Below are 25,753 nucleotides of genomic sequence, written 5' to 3'. Positions count from 1 at the left end.
AAACAAAGCTGACACGAAGTGCACAAAAGTCTGGAAGAAGAGGGCCTTTTGCTCTGTTTTTATTTGTCCTGCTATTATAAACAACAGGCCCAGAGGTGACAGTCGGAGAGTGGTTTTTAAGGCCACGAATGGTGAAATGTTTGGATTCTGCATGACTCCCCTGGTACACACGTAACCGCTCTAATGTCATCACCTGCGACCCTCACTCCCCAGGGTCAGGCGACCCCTGCCCCACAGCAGAGGCCGGCATGGCCGTGTCCCCTGGGGGAGCCATCCCTGCAGACACAGTGTCTGTGATGCCACCCACTGCGCTACAGTCAAGGAAAACCACCCCCGCTGAGGCCAGCCGGGGGACGGGGTCCGAGACACCACTGCCAGTGGGACCCTCCCTCCCACACGGCTCGGCCCCGACATGAGCGCCTGCAGGGACCCTGCCCCTCCACCCCTTGTCCCCAGCCAGGACCACTGCTGTCCTTTGAGGTCAGGGCACCTCAGGAGCCAGGTTTCAGAGATGACGGGTGGAACAGGCAAACTTGGGGAAAAAAAGTCCCCATGATGAATTCTGCAGTATGACGTTCTCAGAGACCAGCCCCCGACCAAACACTGCCCAACCTCCCCACATCACACACCCTTGTCCCCCTGAAAGTCTTCTGTCACCCCCGGGGTGGCGTGGGCATCATTGCAGTGCCATCCGGGACCCGGGGCTGTTTCCCGACACATCCACCCCAGGGTGAGCAGCGGACGATGCTTTCTCATCCTCAGACCAGGAGAGGCTAGTATTCCAGGCAGGGGGCTTGGTGTCCACTCAACTCACCCCAACGATCACGGTCTTTCAAGCCCTAGGGTGTCTGGGGGACAGAGGACACGTGAGCCACCAGGACCTGGATGGTTCTGTGCACACGGCATCTTTGGGAAGGGGTTCTAGGTGAAGACAGACTCATGGTATAACCTCGTAACTACGGTTTTTCCTACACCAGGACCATACACCACAGGAGGCAAGAATACATGTGCAAGGCTGCAGGTCCCGTCTTCTGGGTGTTTACTGACGTGGCTTCTTGCTTTGCTAAGAGCTTTCCAGCAAACTCCTGATGGGATTTTTATTTTTTTAAGTCTTCTTATTTTAAAAACAATACTCTGCAACATCATCTCCAATAAAATCTCAACAGCCTTTTTTTTTGCAGAAACAGAAAAAAATTCATCCTAAAATTCATATGGAATCTCAAGAGTCTAAATAATCAAAACAATTTTGAAAAAAAAAGTTGGACTCCCATTTCCTGATTTCAAAACATATTACAAAGCTACAGTAACAAAACAGTGTGTTACTGGCATCAAGACATAAAGACCAATGGAACAGAATAGACAGCCCACAAACAAACCCTTCTGTGTATGATCACACAATCTCTGACAAGGGTGCTGAACCACTAAATGGAGAAAGGACAGTCTCTAGCAAATGATGTTGGGAAAACTAGATATCCACATGCAAAAGAAAAAGACTGGATCCTTATCTTACACCACACACAAAAATCAACTCAAAATGGATTAAGTACCTAAGTATAAGACCTAAAGTAATAAAACTCCTAGAAGAAAACATAGTGGGAAAGCTACATGACACTGAATTTGGCAAAGATTTCTTGGATGTGACACCAAAAGCAAAGGCAACCAACGCAAAAACAGACAAATGAGACTACATCAAACTTAACTTTTCTGCCAAGATCAAAGGGCACAATCAACAAAGCAAAAAGGCAACCTATAGAATGGGAGAAAATACTTGCAAATCACACATGTGATAAGCTAATATCCAGAATATATGAAGAACTCCTACAAATGAACAAAAAATAAATAACAAATTTAAAAATGGCAAAGCACTAAACATACAGTTCTCCAAAGATGATATACAAATGGCCAACAAGCGTATGAAAAAATGCTCAATGTCACTTATCAGAAACATGCAAATCAAAACCACAATGGGTATTACCTCACACCCATCAGATGACTACTTCAAAAACACAAAACAGGAACAGAACGTAACAAACGTTGTTGTCAAGGATGTGGAGAATTGGAACCCTTGTACGCTGCCGGTGGGAATGTAAGTGCTGCAGCCACTGTGGAAGACAGTCTGACATTTCCTCAAAATATTAAAAATAGAATTAACACATGATAAGACATTTCGCTTCTGGGTATACAGCCAAAGGAATTAAAAAGCAGAGTCTCAAAGAGATATTTGCACGCCCATGTTCACGACAGCATCATTCACGACAGCCAAGACATGGAAGCCGCCCAAGTGTTCACAGGCAGATGGACCAATAAACAACATGAGGTAAATCCAAACAGTGGAATATTATCGTCTTAAAGTGGAAGAAAATTCTGACACATGTTACAAGACAGATGAACTTTAAGGACATTACTCCAAGTGAAATAAGCCGGTCACAAGACAAATGCTCTACGACTCTATTACGCACACGAGGTCCCTAGAGCAGTCAGATTCACAGACAGCGAGTACCGACAGTTCGCCGGGGCTGGGGGACGGGCTTACTGTTTGGTGGGTACAGGGTTTCAGTTTTGCAGGATGAAAAAGTTCTGGGGCTCTAGTTCACAACAACATACTTCACACTGCTGGTTAGTGCACTTAAACATGGTGACGAAGGTAAAAACAGAAAAAGAGGCTTAGGAGCAGTGAAAGCAAACGCAAAAAGGGGATCAGTGCCTTTACCAAAGCGGAGGTGGGAATGAGTAGTTCTGGTCTATGCATTTGTTCCCCCACTTTCTACCCCCGACCCTGCCAGCCAGCCTCAGTCCTCGCTCTGCAATCAGAGCCCCCCAGGGAAGCTTCTGAATGAAAGGTGCCCGGACCCCTGGCATCCTGCCGCAGACGCTCCAGGCGGGGAGACTCTGGACCTTTACTTACATGTGTATTATTTATGTATTTTGTAAAACCACGTTTTAAAACTACTGGGTTGATTTAAAAATGGAACCCATACTGTTCAAAGAATAATCCTTTTTCAAGAAACTAAAAAAACACAAAACCTTTTATAATGGTTTACAGTCTGTCCATGTGGGAATTCATTGAAGGGGTTGATCTAATTAAGAGGAAAATCCTGTGACTGCTTCCTGACCCCCATAAGTTTTTCGGAGTTGACACAGATTAAAAAAACCAAACAAACAGAAGTTCTATGCAAACTGTAAATTAACAAGGTAGTTCTCACAGAATCCTGTCAACCTCAGCTGACAACTATCTTTTCCAGCTGACAGCTCTGTAGGTAAGGGGCTGGATCAGTTCCCGCCCACCTGCTAAAAGGCCCAGGGGCTGCAGGGCGTCCCAGCAGCCAGGGACACCTCGTCACTCCCCACCGCTGCCCGAGCAAGTGGGGCTGCGCTGGGCTCCAGATGGGCCTGCAGAGCGAGGGCCACGGCACGGAGCCTGCCCAGCACCCCTCCCGGTTCACAGACCCCCGGCAGGGCTGCGGAGGGCGTCAGTCAAGGCGTGTGGGCCGTGACCTCCTGGCACAAAGGATTCACCACTGGTTTCACACTTGAGGCGACAATACATGCAGTGGGAAAAAAAAGGAAACGGCATCAAAGACAGAGGAAAAAGGGCAACTTCAGAGAGCGCAGTTCAAACACGAGCATCCTCACCCCCGCCAGTGCGATCCGGGTCAGGACCTCACGCGGTCGCCGCTGGCGGCCCGGACCCCGGGGTCCCAATCCCTCCTCCTGACTCAGCGAGGGCTCCACACGCGTCCTTCCTCACGCTTTATCTGCACACGGCCCCGCTCTCTGCAGGACGGCAGCCTAGAGCACGTGCAAATGTAGATTCCCGGGCAGACCCAGGAAACCTGCAACTGGAAACAGCCCCTGCACGGCAAGGCTGATGTGAGAGCAGCGCTCGGTGGGGTCGGCCAGTGTCGAGGTGGGCTGCACACTGGGGGCTTATTTCATCCGAAGGCCGTTCCATCTGGTGTGTTGTGTTTTCCATCATTTGACGGCTTAGCCCGGCGGCTGTCCCCACCCACCGCAGCTGGAAGGACCAAGACACTCCCTGTAAGACCATTCCTTACATTGATTTAAGCAGCGCCTCTTTCCTACGAGGCTGTCCTGCCTGCAACAGTAAGGAGCTCCAGTGCCCGTCCCAGGAGGACACAGCGCCAGTCCCTGACAGAGTCTTCTGGAAGGAATTACGACGAGGAGAGAGGGGCAACTTCAGAACAAGCGTAGACGAGCAGCCACAAGAGGTGCTCGGAAACTACGAAGAAACGTTAGCAACAGAGCAGCAGGTGAGCCCTCCAGCCCAGGCGAAGAGCCCTCAGAGCCTGCCAGCTGCAAGCACGAACTGCACCAAAACTGAGCGGGACGTTCAAGCATCCCAGCTGGGGGACGAAGGACGGCACGGCCGTTCGTGCTGGCCGTCGCCGCCGAGTGACCCTCCGGAGGCCCTGTCCCAGTTACAAGGCTGAGTGCGGAAGCCACAGCTGGGAAGAGAGGAACCTCGAGAAATGAGCCTGAGAGAGCGCAAATTAATGAGACTAACCAGTAAAGCAAACACGTGTTCTCCGTTTTCACATAATTTCCTTCAATAGGTTCAAAGCCGCATCCTGGCAGGTCTCGGCGTGTAACTTTTATGTTGGGGAGAGGATGGGCCCGGGGTGGGGTGGCCGCAGCACGCTGGCCCCCTGTGAATTCTGATACCGAAGGATCACCGGGATACAGGAAGCAGAGAACCAAGATTCAGAGCAATGCAGAAACTGCTGCTTTCTCTACCCACGGGGGAGAATTATGAGTACCTAGATGTGTTAACTGGGTCACATAAAGAGACTGCAGATGGGGCTTCCCTGGTGACGCAGTGGTTGAGAGTCTGCCTGCCGACGCAGGGGACGCGGGTTCGTGCCCCGGTCCGGGAAGATCCCACATGCCACGGAGCGGCTGTGCCCGTGAGCCATGGCCGCTGAGCCTGCGCGTCCGGAGCCTGTGCTCCGCAACGGGAGAGGCCGCAACAGTGAGAGGCCCGCGTACCGCAAAAAAAAAAAAAAAAAAACTGCAGATGAACAAAGAAATGCTAAGAGCAGTTTCCTGAAGGTGAGTTGGGACCTGGGAAGACTGGAGACAGAGGCAAGAGAAAGACCTTTTACGGAATATCTTTTTAATTAAAAAAAATTGAACCATATAATTATACTGCCTATTAAGCATATGTTTAATCTAAAAAAGATCATATTTAAAGAAATGATCGGATGTTAACGAGAACAGAGTATTTCTGGGTATTCCTCCTCTAAAATTCTTTTTTTTCTTCGTTTTCCAAATTTTCTGTAGCATGCATGTATTACTTTTATCATCAGGAAACAATTGTCTTTTGAAATGAGAGAAAAAAATTAAGATTCTCTTCCATGTTATTCTTTTTCAAATACATAAACACGAAACCCAGCTCTTTCATTAATTCACAATATTTTTAAATTTCTGAGATTTCTTCTTTGACTTGTGTTATTTAGATGTTTAATCTCCAAATACTTTGTGGTTTTCCATCTATCTTTCTGTTATTGATTTCTAGTTTAATTCCACTGTGATCTGAAAGTACATTTACATAATTTCTATTCAACTGTTTTCTACTCTAGTAACAAACGTAAAAGGCTGTCAAGGTGTACTTTCTGGGCCAGAATGTGGTCAGTCTTGGTAGGTGCTCCACGTAGCTTGAGAAGACTGTGTTCTCTGTTGTTGGACGAACTAGTCTGTACACGTCCATCACATGCCGCTGATCAACGGTGTTGCGAGCATGTCCTCACTGATCTTCTGCCTGCGGGACCCGTCCATTCTGGCGGGCGTGTCGAAGTCCCCAGCTATGACGGTGGTTCATCCCCTCCTCCGTTCATTCCATCAGTTCTGAGCTCTGTGAAGCGCACACACAGGCAGGACCGTGACGTCCTCCTGGAGAACTGACCCTAGTCAGGATGCGCTGGCTTTACCGTGGTAGCTTGCCTCGCTCTGCGCTCTAGTTGGTCTGAAGTGAAGACAGCTTTCTTCTGATGCGTGTCAGCACGCTTCACCTCTCTCCATCCCTTCCATCTATCTGTATCTTTACATACAGTGTAGGTTTCCTGCAGAAAACAGTTGGGTCCTGTTGCTTTTTAACCTCTATGACGATCTGTTTTTCAACTGGTGTATTTAGAGCATTCATATTTAAAGTGATTATCAATAGACTTGGATTAACATCTACTATATTTCTAGCTATTTTCTACTCATTTCCTTGTTCTTGTCTTCCACTCTTCTGCCCTCTCTCATTTTATCTGAGCATTGCAGATGATCCCGTTTTCTCTCATCTTTTGGCATATCAACTATACCTTTTAAAAAATCCCTTTAGTGGTTGTCCTGTAATTTACCATATACGACTGAGCTACAGGCAATGAGGTGCCTCATATAACAGAGTATTCCCAACTCCTGTCTCTGGTGACACTGCTGTCAGTCTTTCATTTATCATGAGCAGTAATCACCCAAGAGCTGCTACTATTATTCTGAACTGTTCCCTGTTAGATTAAGAAAAGTGGACATTTTAATTTTGCCGTCACTTACTCCTCCTCTAAAATTCCTTCTTTCCTTACGCAGATCCGAGTTTCAGATCTCCATCACTTACCTTCTCTAAAGGACTTCTTGGAACACTTCCTGCAAAGCAGGTCTACAGGGGACAGATTCCTCAAAGTCTTTATTTCTCCTTCACACTCGAAGGATAAGTTCACAGGATGGTGAATTCTAGGTTGGCGGGATTTTCCTTCAATTACTTAAATATCTCCCTCCACTCTTCTCTGCACGGCTCCTGAAGGTAAGTCTGTGTGATCGCCATCCTTGTTCTTCTGTGGGTGAGGTGTGACCCGCACCCGTCTCAGCTTCTTTCAAGGTTTTCTGTTCATCAGTAATTCTCTACAAGTTGAATGCATAGATTTTGGGGGCATATCCTGCCTGGTGTTCTCCAAGCTCCTTCGGCCTCTGGTGTAGTCCGTGTCACTAACTTTGGAAGATTCTCAGCCATCCTTACGTCACACGTTTCTCCCGTTCCCGCCTTTCTTCTCCTTTGGGAATCTCCCTGTGTGTGCGTTACACCTTTTGTAATCTGCCCCCACTTCTTGGATATTCTACTCTAGATTTTTTTTTTTCCCCCCCCGGTACACGGGCCTCTCGCCGTTGTGGCCTCTCCCGTTGCGGAGCACAGGCTCCGGACGCGCAGGCTCAGCGGCCATGGCTCACGGGCCTAGCCGCTCCGCGGCATGTGGGATCCTCCTGGACCGGGGCACGAACCCACGTCCCCTGCATCGGCAGGCGGACTCCCAACCACTGCGCCACCAGGGAAGCCCCCGGCTCTGGATTTTTATTCTTTTTTCTCTTTGTTCTCGACTTTGGGAAGTTTTCACTGACACACCTTCAAGCTCCCTGTCCTTCTCGACTGAGACAAGCCCATCGAAGGCCCTCTTCGTTTCTCGCACAATGCTTTCTATTTTGGGCATTTCCCTTTGATTCTGAGAGTTTCCACCTCTCAGCTTCCATTACCCACCTATCCCTGCAGGCTGCTTTTCCCACCAGCATCCTTTGCACGTTGACCATAGTTACTGAAACGGCCCTCGTGGTAACTCCAAGTCTCTGCCACGTCCGACCGGGTCTGATGTTTGCTCCGCCTCTGCAGACTGCGTTCGTGCCCTGGAACACGCCTGCAGTTCTTCGCTGAAAGGCACACATGCTGCACCAGGGGTGGGAGATAACGGGCCTCCGGCACGAGGTTCGAGCTCACTGGCTGGACGCAGGCTGCACTTGCTGCCCTGAAGCCCTCGGGGTCAGAGGCTGTACCTCCACCCCGTGCCCCTGGCTTGGTGTCCCCAGCTGTCCCCGAGTTTCCCTAGAGACCCCTCCTTACCTGGGCCTGGGCCCATGCTTCCTCTGCTTCTTGTCACCCTCGGGGTCTCCACTGAAGGCCGGGGAGCCCCCCGGTCCCAGGCCCGCGTCTCCTCTTTGTCGGTCAGGCCCTGGGGGAAGTCCCCCTGAGAGGCCTTTGGGGGAAAACAGGGTGCTCTGGGCAGATTTCAGGAAGGCTCGTTTCCCCTCCCCCTGCCGGAAAGCTGATCGTCACTGAGAACCTCGTGGGGCTCCTGGAGGTGAAGCTCACTACAGGGCCCCCAACCCCCAGAACCAGGGCCCGGACTCAAGGCCCATCCACGCTGTCCCTGCCCGCGGGCAGCTCCCACCCGCCCGCAGCTGCGTCCACCCCAGTCAGGGTTCTGTGTCCACCACCATCTGCAGCTCCCAGGTGGCCACTTGCCCCACGACCTCCGCCCCCTGCTGGAGCCGAGAAGGGCCGCGGGTCATCCGCTTGCTCATCCTCCCCGTTGTGAGGACGGGAGGGACTGTTCCGGGGCCCCAACAGGTCAGAACAGAGACCTGAAGTCCATCCAGCCCCCCGTGAAAACGAAGACGGCTCCTCCCCACTATGCGGTGCTCCGTGCTCCCTTCTGCTGAGAGCCCAGTCACTGCCCGCTCTCCTGTGCTTCCCGGGGCCCCCTCCCCAGACAGACGCCCGCCCGTGTCCACGGAGCCGTCCTGGGCCGCAGCTCGGCGATCATCACTGTCCCGATGGCCTGGCGTCCACGCCACAGACTACACACACCCTCTACCCGACCCCGGCTTCTCAGAAACCTCCCAGTGTCCTGAATGGGTGGGTGGGAAGAAGAGGTAAATTTACCCCTTCCAGAGCCAGTTCGCAGGATGGGTTCAACATCTGAAACTTAAAACGCTGTGGTGGGCAAAATCCAGAGTTCTTTTAAAGCAACATGAAATCCGATTAACCTATCTCAATAATTACTTATGATTCCTTCCAAAGCAACGATTTTCTCCCCCAAACATCTAACCCAGACGACATAGAGGCCTCCGTCGTAAGCCCCGTGACAACAATGCTTCCTGTCTGATCGTTTCATAATTCATTACACGAGGGGGCCCCTGGGGTCACAGTGCCATCTCAGCCCCGACGTGAGTTACTGCGCTCACAGCTAATCTTCCACATCGACCACCACGTCCTGAGCCCAGACAACGGTCACTTTCCCATTGGAAATACGGAAAGAGAACAAACCATGATGGCTACATTTTGAAAATAACAAGAGGAGGAAGCGTGTGCTTAGTGACGCTCTGCTGGGATGCTGCCAGGTCAGGTGACACCTCTGCTGCCATGTTAAAACCCACACCTGTCAGCCTGGGAAACAAATAGACCAACACAATCCCGCAAAACACTTGCCAAAGCAGAAAGACATTCCTGCTATGCTGTAAACATCAGATCCACTAAGGCTGCTTCTATTAGGAAAAAGGCACCCAGAGAGTAAACACCGAGTGTTTGTACTTTGTTACACGCTCTCACCACGCAAAGCAGGGGGGCGGGGAGTGAGTAATTCATGCCATCGAGCTAAGTTCAGCTGTGACTGGGGCCTCAGGGGGTAGGACGGATCACCACCTTTGAAAAGCACAACTGTCCCCGAACCGTGGCCCTTCCACGCGAGGGGCTCAGAGTCCGGCGGGCGTTGCGGGACAGAGCGAGGAGGCCGGGACAGGCAGGAGCAATCTGGTACTTGCAAGAAGCCCGCGCACTACAGGGGGCGGGGCAGTGAGGGGCAGGGAGAGTGAGCGCGAGCGCGCCCTCTGCGTGGAGCCCAGCGCCGGAAGCGGCAGAAGCGGCCTAGACAGCTGCGGCGTCAGAGCTCACAGCACACAGCTGAGCTGCCTCTGCGGCTCAGTTTGGCTGTCTACCTAAAAGGCAAAAGCCAGGAGGGGCCGGCGGTTTACTAAACAGGCACCAGAGGAGTTAACATCCTTACGATGAAGAACCACTTGGATTTCCTCTGGGAATTAGCATGTTAGACAGTCTAACCTTTTCAGTAACCAAAAATATGTACACCAAACCATGGGTTTTCTACCAAATTAACACACTATTTTTGTTAGTAGTTTTTTAAGGTAGCGCTCAAGGCTACTAACGTATTAGTGAAACAGACACCACCAAACAACGAAGGAGACGTCTCAGTGTTCAGCACAATTCACGTCTGGGCTCTCTACCAAGGACGTAAAGCTCGAAGATATTTATAATGAAGCACTGGAGCCTGTAAATACGGGGAAATTTACATAAGCTGCGGCGTAGGCACCAGAGCACGGCTCAGTCAGTGCACGAGCTCTGCAAGGCTCCTTTCATGCGTGGGGAGGAGGCCCACGATGCGGGGCCGTGGGAAGAGCAGCGCCAGCCACCCCTGCAGTGTGTGTGCGGCCCCACCAGCCCCACCGCTGGGCAGCCGCCTGGCTCCAGGCTGCACGCGCCACGTGCAGGCGGGTGTAGCCTCCCACCTCAGGGCTGCAGCCAGAGCAAGTGAGGACGCCCGTGAGGTGCACGTCTTTTGGGAACCACCATGCAACCCACCACCGCCCCCCAAACCTGATTCCTTTAGGGTGGCAGAGTTACCGGAGGGCTCTGGACTCTGACACGGAGCGTTTCGGTATGAGCCCAGCATCCTCCATCAGCCAGCTGCCTGGAGGCTAGAAGTGACTCCCCCCAGCCGGCAGGCATCAGACTGTGAGGCCACCGGGACCGGGGGGCCCTGATCGAGCCCCATCAACAGCCCACGAGGCTCGAATGCGGGGCTGCCACGTGACAGCGAATCCAGACTCCCGCGTCCTGGCTGTTCTCCATCACAGGGGCCAGGGCGCCTGGGATGCGGTGAGACCATTTCCAAAACAAGACAGGGCCTCCGCATGGCCGAGGCAGCCGGCGTCCCGGGGCCGCCGCCCCGTCGAGCCTGCCCACCTGCCCAGCACCAACCGGCACGGGGCGGCCCTCGCTCACCTTCGATGTACAGAGGCTCCACCACGTCGTGGTTGATGAGCTCGAAGTTCTCGTGGCCGATCCAGTGCTCCACGTTCCTCTTCCTGCCCGTGAAGAAGTTGTCCACCACGGTCACCTCGTGCCCGTCCATCATGAGCTTGTCTGTGAGGTGGGAACCCACGAAGCCCGCGCCTCCGGTGACCTGCGTGCGGACAGCAGGGGAGGGTGCGGTGAGCACCCGTGCGAGCGAGGGGTCCCGGTGCGGCCTCCACTGAACACAGGAGGGGGCGGGAAGGGGGACCGGGAAGGTTTCAAAGCGCATCTCTTCTCACTCCAGAGCAGGAAGTCGAACCTTCCGGAACTTCTAAGCAGCCTGCAAATCTAAACTGCCGCCACTAGACAACACAGGAGAATAGTCGTCACGAGTTTCAAAATCTGACGTTATTAAAAGGTCCCTGTTTCACAGTGCATCATGGGATACTGAGCATCACTTACGTGGTTCTAATACTTTTAGAATCACTTTCTAAACAAATGATCAGCAACATGCATCTATCAGTGAACTACCAAAAACAAAGGATGTGATACTGAAGCTGGACTCAAAAGTCTCATGAAGGGGAGGGAGGGAGACACAAGAGGGAAGAGATATGGGAACATATGTATATGTATAGCTGATTCACTTTGTTATAAAGCAGAAACTAACACACCATTGTAAAGCAATTATACTCCAATAAAGATGTTAAAAAATAAAACTAAAAAGAAATTTTTTAAAAACTAAAATAAAATGGGGAAATGATGAGTAAAACAGAAAAAAAAAAACCTCCTGAAGAACTAGTATCTTCCAAATTGTTTATAAAAACAAATTAAGCCATAGACACTGTGTGCAGACCAAGGCCCTGAATGATTAAGTTCCACTCTTTGGTTACCTAGTGTCGGCACCCCAGCCAAACAGAAGTAAGGCAGCTCGGGGGGGCCCACGGGGAAGATCACCACTAATGTGCTTCTAAAACTTAAACCCACCAAATGTGTAAAGGCAGTTATGGCTGGAAAAAATTTAAACTAATAAAAAGACTTTATTCAAATTAAATAGTGTCAGTGGACGGGGCTAGATAAAGCGTATTTTGTTTTTGGAGGATAGGAGCGAAAAGAAGAAACCCAGAAGACAGACGTGGGATGGGAAACCACATTCTCTGCCTTTCCTGCTCTCCCCTCCCCTCTGCCTTCTGCTCCTTCAAAATTCACATTCACGTCACCCTCCTGTTCCAAACAGAAAGAATTAACAGTAGAGAAAACACTCACTCCTTTTAACCTAAAGAAAAAGCACCTTAACATCTAGGTCTATGGTTTTAAAACATTTAATCTGCCATGAAGTCCTCTGTTCACATAAAATCTGACATGTAATTCCCATGTTTATTGCAGGCAGGAGCAGAGCAGCCTGGGGGAGAAAAGGCAGATTGGGGGAGGGGGTGGGTAAGACCAGCCCAAGGAGAGTCATCCGTCCACCACCACCGAGAGATGTGTGAGCTCGGCTGAAAACACAAACACTTAGAACATGCATGGCTGAGAAGCCCTGATGCCCGACGGTTTCCTATCAGCTGCGTCCATTCTTTACCGGGAGCCTCATTTGCTAAACCCCTCTGCTTTAGGGATGCGAACTGACATCTGGGGGGGTGGAGTTTTGGGCCAAGATCCCCAGATCACCGGAATGACGCAATCAGCCCAGCCGTCCTCATTTCACATTCTCTCCACCACCTGTCGACTTGTCTGGTGTGTGTTTTATCCTAGCGCTCTTACGCTTTACCTGTACACCTGAAGGATGATTTGAAAAAATAATTTTCTGGAAAAATAACTGGATTTCCAATCTGGCTCACCACTGGCGATTACCTCACGGGGCAAGATTTCATTTTATCTCACCTTTGTTTTATTGCGTTTTCCCACAGTTTTAAATCAGAAAAATTACATTTTTTCCTTACAAATTTTATTTTGTATGTCTCAAATTGTGGACATTATATGAATATTTCTGCAAAAAAATACATCTTTGCAGAAGAAATTTAACCCCTCTTAATGTAGCTCTATTATCTATATGCAAACGTTTCCTAAAATAAGATGTTCTGTAGCTTGCTAACTTTATCTCTGCACCTAAAATAACTGGTGAGGCCTGGAGCCAGCAGAAACGCAGGGAATTAAATCATACACGACGGCTGCCAACACTTCACTAGTCTCTGGTGACAAAATTGCTGGAAGCACCTTAGCCTTTCTTAAAATAGATTAAGAAAAATTTTTTTTCTTGAATAATTCCTTTCTATCTAAAATACTTAAGATTTATGTAACCTAGCTGGGTGGTTATAAAATGTTTCTCGGGCTTCCCTGGTGGCGCAGTGGTTAAGAACCTGCCTGCCTATGCAGGGGACACGGGTTCGAGCCCTGGTCCGGGAAGATCCCACATGCCGCAGAGCAACTAAGCCCGTGCACCACAACTACTGAGCCTGCGCTCTAGAGCCCGCGAGCCACAACTACTGAGCCCACGGGCCACAACTACTGAAGCCTGCGTGCCTAGAGCCCAAGCTCCGCAACAAGAGAAGCCACTGCAATGAGAAGCCCGCGCACCGCAATGAAGAGTAGCCCCCGCTCGCCATAACTAGACAAAGCCTGCGCACAGCAATGAAGACCCAACGCAGCCAAAAATGAAAAGATAAGCAAATAAATTTTAAAAAATTAAAAAAATAAAACCAAAATAAAATAAAATGTTTCTCCTAATCAATTTCACCCCTTTAGGAAAGCATTTCAAAAAGAAACAAAACGGGCAGAAGCTTAGCACTCAGGCAGCCTCCTCAGGAAAATAACCGCTGAACGCAGGCCTTTGAGTAACAGGGAGCGGACGGTGGGAAGAGAACAGACCAGGCCGCGCACAGCTTTGCTTGGCTCTGCAGTCCGTGACCTCTGCCCCGTGTGCTGCTTGTTCTTGTCGGGGCCAACAGGCAGCTGGCGGGTCCAGCTCAGGGCAGCACCCAATCTCATGCCGCCCCGTCCATCAGCAAAAAAAAAAGAAAAAAGGAGTCTCTCAGAACAAAACTCTTCTCTGTGCGAAGGCGTCAACAATTACTGAAGAGGCTTTAAGTTCAGCAACCGTATGCCAGCCTTGGGCCCCAAATGACTCGGGATGTGACTTAACCTATGAGGCGGCAGATGAGTCAGACACTAGGCTCGTGGACTGCGGTTATGCGTGAAGCGAAAAGAATTCGACAGTGCCCAGCATCACAGGAAAACCATCCCACGTGGAAATGACAAGAACTCTAGCAAGGCCGTGCAGGGTTTGTACATCTGCGCAGGGCTTCAGGTTTTCTGATCACTCTGACGTGTGGCCGCAGGGAGATGAGGAAAATCAGCTTTTCTCTTCACTGATGTATTTCTCAATTCATGCCTAAATACTTACACATTTTTGATGTGATGGAAATCACCCAAAAGATGGGTGTACAACTGGCTTTAGAGTCTACTCAGGGTGAGGTTTAGTAGCCACCCCAAAAGGCAGGAGACTTCCTGTAACTTCCAGAAGAAAAGGGAGATTTTGGGGGGAAGCAGTTTAACAGATTCACAAGTGTTATTCTGGTGTTTGGGACGCACGATCCTACACTGGACATGATGGCCAAGAACAGACACCCCTGGGTCCTAACCACTGATATGCCAAGGTCACAGATATACCAGGAGCGCCACAGACCTGGTGAAACAGGACAACCACAACAGGAGAAAATTAATTCAAAAGCCAATATTTAAGTGTCTGGATTTTGTCCTAAGGGCATACAGCAGATACGGAAACATTTATCCATGAAAATCTGCCAAAATTTAATAAGAACCGTGAGAGTCTGGACACGGGAGCCCCGGCTCACTCTGTCCTTCCACCCTCCACCCAGTGCAGAGCCGGTGAGAGTGTCAGGTGTGGCCAAAAATAGGGGCTCCCAGTGAAAGACGGAGCATCTCCCTAGGAAGGGCAGGGCCCCCGCATTCCACATTTCTCGTCCACTTCGGCCTGGACTCCTGACCCCCAAGCCTGCTGGTCGAGCGCTCCCTTCCCCCAACCAGCTCCCACCCCCGACTCGGAGCAGAAGCTCCGCCCCAGGCATGGAAGTCTGTAACTGATGAGGTGCTACTGATGTCCCTAAAGGAACTGACTTTACTTGGAAGAGACAGTGGGGAAGTTCAAGCATAAGGGAGATCAGGGTGGCAAGCAGTCAGGAGGAGGCTGGCAGCTCTATGATAACAGCTGGTTTAGAAGACGGAACCGGGGAGAGACCCGAGAGCCTTCCCGGGTCAGAACAAACCTCCAAGACTGGGCTCAAATCTCCCTCTGCAAAGGGGCCAGAATTTAATTAGGTAAAAGGGAGGAGCAATTTATAATGCAGAGCCCTGACGAAGGACAGATCACCCCGCCGGCCAGTTATCAGAGCCTACCACACAGGCCGACAGCTCAACAGAGCGATCGGGAGGGAGACCGTGGCAAGGGCCCTGCTGGGACCACCGCCCTCCAGGTGACCGTGTCCACTCCCGAGGCTGCAGCCTCTGAGAAGCGACCACCAGGCCTTCGCACTCCAGGGGAAACAGACGTCACCGAAGTAGACCAGCCAGGCCACCGAACAAATAAATAAGCAAACCAAAATAAAACAGGCCTCGGGGAAGGGGGCAGTCAGGATCCAGAGCTGCTGCAATGAACTACCCAGAATGTCTAGTTTTCTACCAAAAATGTCGAGACGTGCAGAGCAACAGTTGCATGTGACTCACGCACAGGAAAGCAACCCGGCAACAAAACTGCCTGCGGGACCCAGGTGACGGATTCGACAGCCTCCGAAGCAGCCACCACAAATACACTCAAAGAGCTGGAGGAAACCAGACTAAGAAAGGAAGAGACAAAAAGAGAAGTTAGAAGACAGACAGATGGGAATTCTACGCTGACAAGCACAGAAACCAAAAAGAAACGTGGGCCAGAGAGATTCGACAATCTTCTGGATCTGGAGAAGCACAAATCGGCCAACTTGACGCTGGACCAAAGGGGCTCACGCTCCGTGAAGAACAGAGAGAAAGGGCTTCCCTGGTGGCACAGTGGTTGAGAGTCCGCCTGCCAATGCAGGGGACACGGGTTTGAGCCCTGGTCCGGGAAGATCCCACATGCTGTGGAGCAACTAAGCCCGTGAGCCACAACTACTGAGCCTGTGCGCCGAGAGCCTGCGAGCCACAACGAAGAGAAGCCACCACAGTGAGAAGCCCACACACTGCAACGAAGAGCAGCCCCCGCTCGCCACAGCTAGAGAAAGCCCGCATGCAGCAACGAAGACCCAACGCAGCCAAAACTAAATAAATAATAAAAAAAAAAAAAACAGAAAATGAGGAGAGTGAATAGAGCCTCTGGCAAACATGAGACGCCAATAACCACCCCAACATGTAACGGGAAAAAGGAAGAAAGAGGAACAGAGAAATGCTCAAGGAAATAATGGCTGAAACTCCCCAAACTGACGAAACACAGTAACCTACACTTCAAGAAGCTCCACTAACTCCACGTAGGAAAATGTAAACACAGGTAGACGCACGCAGACACGTCACACTAAAAATGATGAAAACCAGAGACAAAGATGAAGTCTGAAAGCAGGTGCACTGGGTTGAACACTGTCCTGCAAAAGGTATGTCCTTCTGGGAACCTCAGAACGTGACCTTATTTGGAAGCGGGGCTACTGCAGGTGTAATTAGTTCAGGTGAGGTCAGAGTGGATCAGGGTGGACCGTGAGTCCAGCGTGAGACATGGGGAGAGGAGCGCTTGGTGATGGAGGCAAAGGCTGGGGTGATGCCCCACAAGGCAGGGCTTCAGGGACTACTGGCCGCAACAGAGTGCAGAGAAAGGCTGGGAACGACTCCAGACAGAGCACAGCCCTGCCGACAACTTGGATTTACACTTCCAGCGTCCAGAGCTGGGAGCTCCTGTTGTTCTGAGCTACGGGGTTGGTGGAATTATTACAGCAGCCGCAGGAAACTGAACAACAGGAAAAGAGAATGACCCCTGAAGCGCAGGGAACCCCAGTGTGACTCACAGCTGACGTTTCATAACAAATGATGGAGAAGGCAGTAGAGAGACACTACAGCCGAGAATCTTACAGACACCAAAGGTAACTTAGAGAGATAAAAAACAGAGGTAAGAAGTGAGAGAATTCATTGCTATCAGACCTGCCATACAAGAAATACTGAAGTCTTCAGGAACAAGGCAGACGATACTGGGGGGTGGAGGGGAATAAAGTAATTGAGTAACTATAAAAGGCAATATCATTGCATTTTTTCCCCTTTTCCTCTTAATTGCTTTAAATTTAAAGACCAAACTACTTAGCACAACAATGTGGACACATTTAAAGCCAAAGAACTATACACTTAACAATGATTAATAAATTTTATGTTATATACATTTTACCACAACAAAAAAGAAAAAGCCACTTGAACAAAATAATATATATAATTATATTATTTATCCTTTTAAAATACAGAAATATATTTGGCAACAATAGTGCAAAGAAGGTAGGTGAGAGCTAAGTTGTTTACAGTAAGGAAATGACACCAAAGTTAACTCAAACCCACAGGAACAAATGAAGGTTGATAAAAACGTTATAAAAAGGTTAATGTAACAAATTCCATAAATATATCCTTTCTCTGCTTTATTCACTCAGCTTATTTAAAAGATAAACTTGTATAAAGTAATAATCGTAACAGTGTGTTGGGTTTGTAACATGGATAGAAGTAATACACAGAACTAATGTGGGGGGCATTTCTACACCTCACTGGACCACAGTATAAACCTGGAGCAGAGTCATGAGTTAGGGCATATGTGGTGAGCACTAGAGCAACCAGGAACAAAACAAATTTTTGGAATACAGTTAAAAAAAAAAAAAACTAAAGGAATTCGAATGTTATACAAGAGAAGATTTACTTAATGCAAAAGAAAACAGTAATGGAGAACAGAGGAACAAAGATGTGAGGCAAACAGAAAACAAAATGAAGTGGCAGAAATAAAAATCAACTATGTCGAAAATAACATTAAATGTGAATGGATTAAACAATTACTCAAAAGGCAGAACACTAGAAAAAATAAGATCCAACCACACACTGTCTAACGAGGACACTGTCGACTCGAAGATACAACGCGCTGAATGTGAAAATATAAAACACAGCATAGAAACAACAATAAGAAAGACGGAGTGGCTACAATGCTATCAGACAAACTTTAAAACAAAAAATGTTCACAGATAAAGAGGGGGCATTTTATAAGGATAAAAGGGTCGATCCATCAGGTGGATATAACAGTTACAAACATTTATGCACCTACAACAGAGACCCAAAATACATGAAGTGAAGTTGAAAGAATCAGAGGGGGAAACAGAATTCAACAACAAAAACGGCAAACATCAATACCTCATCCTCGATACTGGACAGAGCTATGCAGCAGATCAACAAGCGAATAAAGCACTTGAAAAGCACGATAAGCCACCTGGACCGAACAGACACCTACGGAGCACTCCACTCAGCAGCAGCATGGGACACAGTCCTTTTAAGAGCACATGAAGTATTCTCCAGGAAAGACTATGCCCTAGGCCATAAAACAAGCCTCAACAAATTTAAAAGGATCCAGATCGCACAAGGTATGTTCTCTGATACAAGGGAATGAAATTAGGTATCAGTAACAAAGATATCTGAGAAATTCACAAGTATGTAGGAATGAAATGACACACTCCCAAGTAACTAATGGATCAAAGAATAAATTATAAAGGAAATTAGAAAAGACTTTGAAATGAATGACAATGAAGAAACAGCATTCCCAAAACTTAGGACATGCAGCTAAAGCAGTGAAATTCCTAGAAAGATACAAACTACCAAAAGTAACTCAAGAAGAAACAGAAAACTGCATAGGTTTGTAACAAGAAATTGAATTAAGCCTAAGTGCAGATGGCTTCTCTGGTGAACTTCACCAAACATTTAAAGAAGACTTACAGTAGGACCTTCAAACAACTCAGGGGTCAGGGGTGCCAAACAACCACACAGTGGGAAATCCAAGATAACTTTACAGTCAGTCCTCCACATCTGTGGTTCCACATCTGCAGATTCAACCAACCACAGATCGTGTAGTATGGACTGCAGTGTGTCTTTTTTTTAAATAAATTTATGTATTTATTTATTTTTCTTGGTTGCACTGGGTCTTCGTCACTGTGTGTTGGCTTTCTCTAGTTGTGGCGAGCAGGGGCTACTCTTCATTGCGGTGCACAGGCTTCTCATTGGGTGGCTTCTCTTGTTGTGGAGCACAGGCTCCAGGTGTGTGGGCTTCAGCAGCTGTGGCACGCGGGCTCAGCAGTTGTGTCTTGTGGCCTCTAGAGCGCAGGCTCAGTAGTTGTGGCGCACGGGCTTAGCTGCTCCGCGGCATGTGGGATCTTCCCAGACCAGGGCTCGAACCCGTGTCCCCTGCATTGGCGGGTGGACTCTCAACCGCTGCGCCACCAGGGGAGCCCTGTAGTGTCTTTACTGAAAAAAATCCACATGTAAGTGCACTGGCACCGTTCAAACCCATGTTGTTCAAGGGTCAACTGTAACGCCAGATCTGCAGAGTCTTCCCAAGGAGGAGAAGAGGAAAAAACACTGCCCCACTTATCTTACGAGGCCATTATTACTCTGATACAAAAACCAGAAGACGACCTCATAAGAGAGGTAAATTCTAGACCAGTATCTCTTATAAACATAGGCATAAAAATCCTCAACAAAATATTAGCAAATCAAATCCAGCAATATACAAAAAAGGATTATACACGGTCATCAGCTAGGATTTATCACAGGTATGCAAGGTTGGTTGCAAAATGAACAAACTAGGAAGAGAAGGGAACTTCCTCAACCTGATGAAAGGCATCTCTGAAAACCCACAGTTAACAGGGCCCTTGATGGTGAAAGGCTGAAACCTTTCCCCTGAGATCAGGAACAAGACAAGGACGTCTGCTCCTCCCACTTTTATTCAACACTGTATCAGAGGTTCCAGCCAAGACAATTAGGCAAGAAGGTGAAATACAAAGCATCCACATTGAAAAGGCAAAACCTAAACCACCTATAATTACAGACAACACGACCTGCATGAAAATCCTACGGAATCCACTGAAAACTATTAGAACCGACCAACAAGTTGAGCAGGTTGCAGGACATTAAGACAAAAATCAATTGTGTTTCTAATTACCAAGAGAATATGCAATATAAAAATGAAACTGGCAAAACTCGATTTATACTAGCACCAAAAAGGATAAGACACTTTAGAATAAATTTAACAAAGAAAAGTACAAAATTTGCATTCTGAAAACTACAAAAAAAAAGTTAAAAGAAACTACTGAAGACCTAAATAAATGGAAAGACACTCCATGTTCAAGAACCAGAAGACAATACTGTTAAGATGGCAATACTGCTGCCCAAACTGACCTACAGAGTCCATGTGTCTCTGTAAGAACCTCAGCTGGCTTCTTTGGAGAAACTGACGGGCTGGTCTTAACATTCACAAGGAACTGTAATGGGTCCAGAACAGTCAAAATGATCTTGAAGAACCAAGGTGGAGGACCCACAATTCCCAGTTTCAAAACTTACTGCAAAGCTACAGTAATCAAGGCAGTGTGGTCCTGGCACAAGGATAGGCATATAGATCGACAGACAGAACTGAGAGTCCAGAAATAAACATTCACACTTATGGTCAGTTCATTTTTGACAAGGGTGGCAAGACAATTCAACAGGCCACGATTAGTCTTGTCAGCCAACAGTGCTGGACCACTAGGCAGCCGCATGCAAAAGGACGGGAGACCCTTATCCAAATCCACGTATAAAAATGAACACAAAATGGATCAGAAACCTAAATGTAAGATACTAAAGCTGTAAAAGTCTTAGAAAAAAACATGGCAAATCTTTGTGACCCTGGATTAGGCTATGACTTCTTCCTCTTTTTTTTTTAAATAAATTTATTTATTTTTGGCTGTTTTGGGTCTTCATTGCTGCCTGCGGGCTTTCTCTAGTTGTGGCGAGTGGGGGCTACTCTGTTGCGGTACACGGGCTTCTCATTGCGGTGCCTTCTCTTGTTGTAGAGCACGGGCTCTAGGTGCGTGGGCTTCAGGAGCGGTGGCACGCGGGCTCAGTAGTTATGGCTCACGGACTCTAGAGCACAGGCTCAGTAGTTGTGGTGCACGGGCTTCTCGTTGCGGTGGCTTCTCTTGTTGCGGAGCACGGGCTCTAGGTGCGCGGGCTTCAGTAGCTGTGGCGCACAGGCTTAGTTGCTCCGCGGCATGTGGGTTCTTCCCGGACCAGGGCTCGAACCCATGTCCCCTGCATCGGCAGGTGGATTCTTAACCACTGCACCACCAGGGGAGACCCTAGGCTATGACTTCTTAAATGTGACACCAAAGCACAAGGAACAAAAGAAAAAATAAGCTTCACTGATATTTAACTCTTCAAAGAATACCATCAAGAAAGCAAAAAGACAACCCACAGAATGGGAAAAAATACTTGCAAATCAAGTATCTGATAAGAAACTTAGATCTGGGATAAAGAACTCGATAATGAAAAAAGAACCCAACTTTAAAATGGGCTAAGTGTCTGAGTAGACATTTCTCCATGGAAGATACAGAAATGGCCAATAAGCCCATGAAAAGATGCTCAACATCGTCAGCCATCAGGAAACTCAAATCAGAACCACAACGAGAGCGCACTTCACACCTACGAGCAGGGCTACGCACAAAGACCTATCATGACAAGTGTTGACAAGGACGTAGAGAAATCGGACTCCTCACACACTGCTGCGTGTCATGGGATGTGAAACGGTGCAGCCAATGTGGGAAACAGTCTGGCAGTCCCTCCAAAGTTTAAAGAGCTGCCACATGGCTCACAGGATAAACGGACAATAAAGTGTGTCCTATCCATACAACGGAATATTACCTGGTAATGAAAAGATGTGAAGTACAGATAAGTGCTGCAACAGGAATAAATCTTACAAACATGCTAGCTGGTCACAAAAGGCCAAACAGTGCATTACTGCACCTGTATGAACACCCAGAATTGGCTCACGTCCACAGACAGAAAGTCAATTCCTGGTTGCCGAGGGGTGGAGGGGCTGCGGAAATGGGGAGTGACTGCTCACAGGCTCAGGGCTTCTTTGGGGACGAAACGTTCTGAAATCGATGATGGTTGCACAACCCTGTGAATGTACTAAAAACGACTGAACTGTACACTTTAGGGGGTGAGTTGCACAGTACATGAACTATATCTCAACAAAGCCGGCACTCTTACAAAATGCAAAGGTGCTGATCTCCTTGGACACACTCTGCTGCACGGCCCGCACATGGGGTTCTTTCACCGGTGAATTTGTGTTCGCGTTTAACAAGCAGACACTAGCCGAGGAAGCCCCCAGTGTATTTATCAAGGTGGCGTGTGAACCAGCAAAGGGTTTAAAAACCACCGCTCCGGAAAGTCTCACATTTCCTCAGAAAGTTACACACAGGGTCACCATACGACCTGGTAATTCCTCTCCTAGGTGTACATATACCCAAAAGGAGAGGAAACCTATGTCCACAGAACCTTGTACCCACCCGTTATGTTCACAACAGCATTATTCACAATAACCTCAAAGGAGAAACAACCAACCCCAAATGCCCAGCAACTAATAACTGGATAACCCAATGGAATATTATTCAGCTCTAAAAAGGAATGAGGTCCAGATTTGTCTACAGCACAGACGAACCTTGGAAACGTTGACGTTTAAGAGAAAGACCACGCATTGTATCATTTGAAATGCCCCAAACAGGCAAATCCAGAGACGGAAAGTCGTTCTCGTGGTTGCCAGGAGCTGGGGGGCAGGGGGGTGGGATGGGAAATGACTGCTGATGGCTATGGGGTTTCTTTGGGTGATAAAATGTTCTGGCATTAGGATGTGGAGCTGGTGCAGGACTTTGTGAACAAACCATAAACCACTGTATACGCTGAACTGTATACACTGTACCGGTGACTTTTATGCGTTGTGAATTACACTTCCATTTAAAAAGCAAATTCCTCGATTACAAATATGAATCAGATGTGTAAACTTACCAAAATTCTTTTACGGTCCTTCTCTGATAAAAATTTTACAGGCGGGTATTTCTGGGTGAAGCTGTATAACATAAAGAGATTATAAAAGAAAGAGTCAAACATCTCATGTGAATACTTTCTCTACTTGCCACCAAAACAAATGCCGGATTTGAGAACTGTTACTATCTGCTCCCCTCTCTTCTCCGAAAGAGGGCTGCGGCAACCAAGCAAGCACTGGTTAACCCTGAGCTCATGATCAACCTGCTTCTTGTTTACGATCACACAGGTGTGACATGCGATGCTGTCCCTGGACAGGGAAAACGTCAGGGAGTACCAGCCACCGGCAGCCAGGGCTGAACACAAAACACGGGAGATGCCGTGCCCAGGCCTGGGAGGAAGATATCGGCTGTGTGGGGTCACAGACCCAGCCCTGCCGACTGTACCCCCAGGAGGAAAAGAAGGTGTTAGGTAAGACTCTTCCCCTCTTCGGGCGGTTTCACAATTCCAGCCTCCCCTACCCAGCTGGGGGCCCTGGACAAAGCGACTGGGCATCAGCCCTTTCTGCCCACCATGGTCCGTCTGAACCTGTCTGGGGTCTCACCTTATCTTTCAATGCCTCTTGCCCCCATCAAGGTGCCACCAGTCCCCAACCCACACGGATGTTCCAGGACTGGGGCAGCATAAAAGACATATAAAGTTTCAAAAGAGAGTTGATAAATATAGACTTGAAATATCCACTCTTAAAGTGATTCGGTCAGAAACAAAAGGGCTTTTTAAAAAATGTGGAGAAAGTAGCTCTGGAGTTATTATTTTAACTGCAGATGTGCTGGGCGGGGGCCCTGTCTCCATCCGCTCCACACCCGCAGCCAGGACGTGGAACGCATCTCCTCAGTGGCTGAGCGGAACGGCGCAGGACAGGTGCTCAGACAGAAGACCTTGAAGCAGGTGCTTCTCATCTCCTGACGGAGTGAAGCTCGCTGACAACAGAGCTGGGCGGGTTGGCAGTGCACGTGATCCCCCCGTAGGAGCTTCCAGACTCTCAAAAGGTCAAGTTCGCCATGCAGACGCCAAACACAGGCAGGCAGCTGGGAGACGCCCAGGGGATGGTGAGAATGCCAGCCTTCCCGTGTCAGTTCTGTGACCCCGTCCACACCCCTGGGGAAGACCCCCAGGCGCTCTGGGCACCTCGGGTTTCCTGCTCCCTCGAGCCAGAGGGCTGCCCGCAAGCCGTCCTGGGACCCGGCCACCACAGCAAGCGCTTGATGAAGCGGGGCCGGGGAGGATGACAAAGCAAGCCCCAGCACTGGCCGGGGCAGCCCTCCCACCTGCCCGGTACCCCGTTCTCCGAGGGCCCGACACCCCTGCTCCAGCCTCAGTCTGAGCTCCCAGCATCCACGGGCCCAGCTGACTCAGCTCCATCCCACTCTCCCCGCGCTGCCCACCAGCCGCTTCTCCTCCAGGCCGTCCTGACGCCTCCCCCCCTTCCCTCACCCACCCACGGAGTGTTCATCCCCTCCAGGCTGAAGGGTTTTAGAGAGTCACAGGGAGGGGGGGCCAGGGCTGCACCCTGGGAATGAAGTGGGCGGAGGGAACACAGGACAAGACTGTGCATCCAGGAAGAGGTGGCCAATTTGTCCACTGAAACCGATTTTCATCCAAGTGGTGAGCCTGGAACAGTGCCTGCATGAAAGCTTAACACGAAACCAGATATGCTATTTACACCAGGCAGGAAGAGCAAACTGTTTTCTTATAGGAAATATCCTTAAAAGAAATAAAACTGAAGCAGACAGAGCCGCCTGACACAGTCACTGGTGCAGGATGACTAAGAAAACTGCTCTAAACAGTGTGTGCTAAGAAGCCCTTGATCTAAGAAACGCAACGCTGGCTGCTTTCGTGCCCCGTTTTTCTCTGACGTGTAACAACCAAGTTTCAGATTCCACGTGGGTGATCATGTTACTGAACGTTTAAAAACGATCTCACGGCCCTCGTTCCTCGCTTTGAGGACTCAGGGCACAAAGCTCTAGGCGGGAGCCAGGGTCCTCCTGGGTGTGCACCCCCAGGCTGTGGTGACAGTCGGGTGACCGAGCTGGCCATGCGAGGGGGTGGTGGCTCAGCCCCGAGCCCCAAGCTGGGTGAACAGGGCAAGGGCGAGGTGTGGGCTTCTCTAAGGCCAGGGCCCCTTTAAAATCCTACCCAGGTGTCGTTCACCCACGTATTCGTGTGTTAGGCACCTTTTCTGGAGCACCTGTTCCAGGCCACGCCCTGCGCTGGGGACAGAGCAGCCATGGGGCAGGGTCGGGAGGCCGCCCACCTGAAGCCTGCATTTCTGAGTGAGAAGCGGCAGGAAGGCAGAACGAAGCGTGAATTCAGTAACGGACCTTTCCTTACCCCCCAGATGGAGCCTACAGTCACTAGTTATCCCATTCCACACTCTAACCTTCCTCTTTGTTAGGAGAGCCTAGGTACTTTTACTTAGAATTTTAATTAGCATTATTACCTGCTATCTATTCAAAGAATGTTTAAAGATGTGGAGATGGAATGAAACAGCATGCAATCCAACTATTAGGAACTGGAGCGTGAGGTCAGGAGGACCGAAAGACCACAGAGTCACAACACTGTCAATCCACTGTACGTCAATTAAAAAAAAGAAAGAAAGAAAAGAAATCAAACTTGCCTGTACATTAGAATGCCTTGGGGAGATGTGCAAACTCCCAAAGCCCAGTCTGCATGCTAGGCCAATGAGAGCATCATTGCAGGGAGTGGGGCCCAGGTGTCAGTACTCTCTAAAAACAAAACAAAACACGGCAGAGTCCACGACCCAGGCTGCTCGGACGGCACTGAGCCCTG

At 49.1% G+C, this 25,753-nt stretch overlaps 1 protein-coding gene across 4 annotated transcripts in view; it reads right to left on the bottom strand.

Annotated features, from left to right (window-relative positions):
• The window catches only part of UXS1 (UDP-glucuronate decarboxylase 1), a 74,060-nt gene that overhangs the window by 21,305 nt on the left and 27,002 nt on the right, over nt 1–25,753 (bottom strand). For 3 of the 4 annotated variants that reach the window (XM_060168763.1, XM_060168764.1, XM_060168766.1), the window contains exons 5-6: nt 22,928–22,988; nt 10,838–11,018 (exon numbers count right to left, since the gene is read on the bottom strand). In XM_060168763.1, the coding sequence (XP_060024746.1) occupies nt 10,838–11,018; nt 22,928–22,988 (242 nt within the window). The remainder of the gene's footprint in view (nt 1–10,837; nt 11,019–22,927; nt 22,989–25,753) is intronic. The other variant, XM_060168767.1, reaches the window with a different exon arrangement.

The sequence above is a fragment of the Lagenorhynchus albirostris genome, chromosome 13 (genome assembly GCF_949774975.1).
Source record: "Lagenorhynchus albirostris chromosome 13, mLagAlb1.1, whole genome shotgun sequence".
NCBI classification, from domain to species: domain Eukaryota; kingdom Metazoa; phylum Chordata; class Mammalia; order Artiodactyla; family Delphinidae; genus Lagenorhynchus; species Lagenorhynchus albirostris.
The sequence above is the reverse complement of the archived record's forward strand: the minus strand, read 5'-3'. Positions and strand labels throughout refer to the sequence as shown.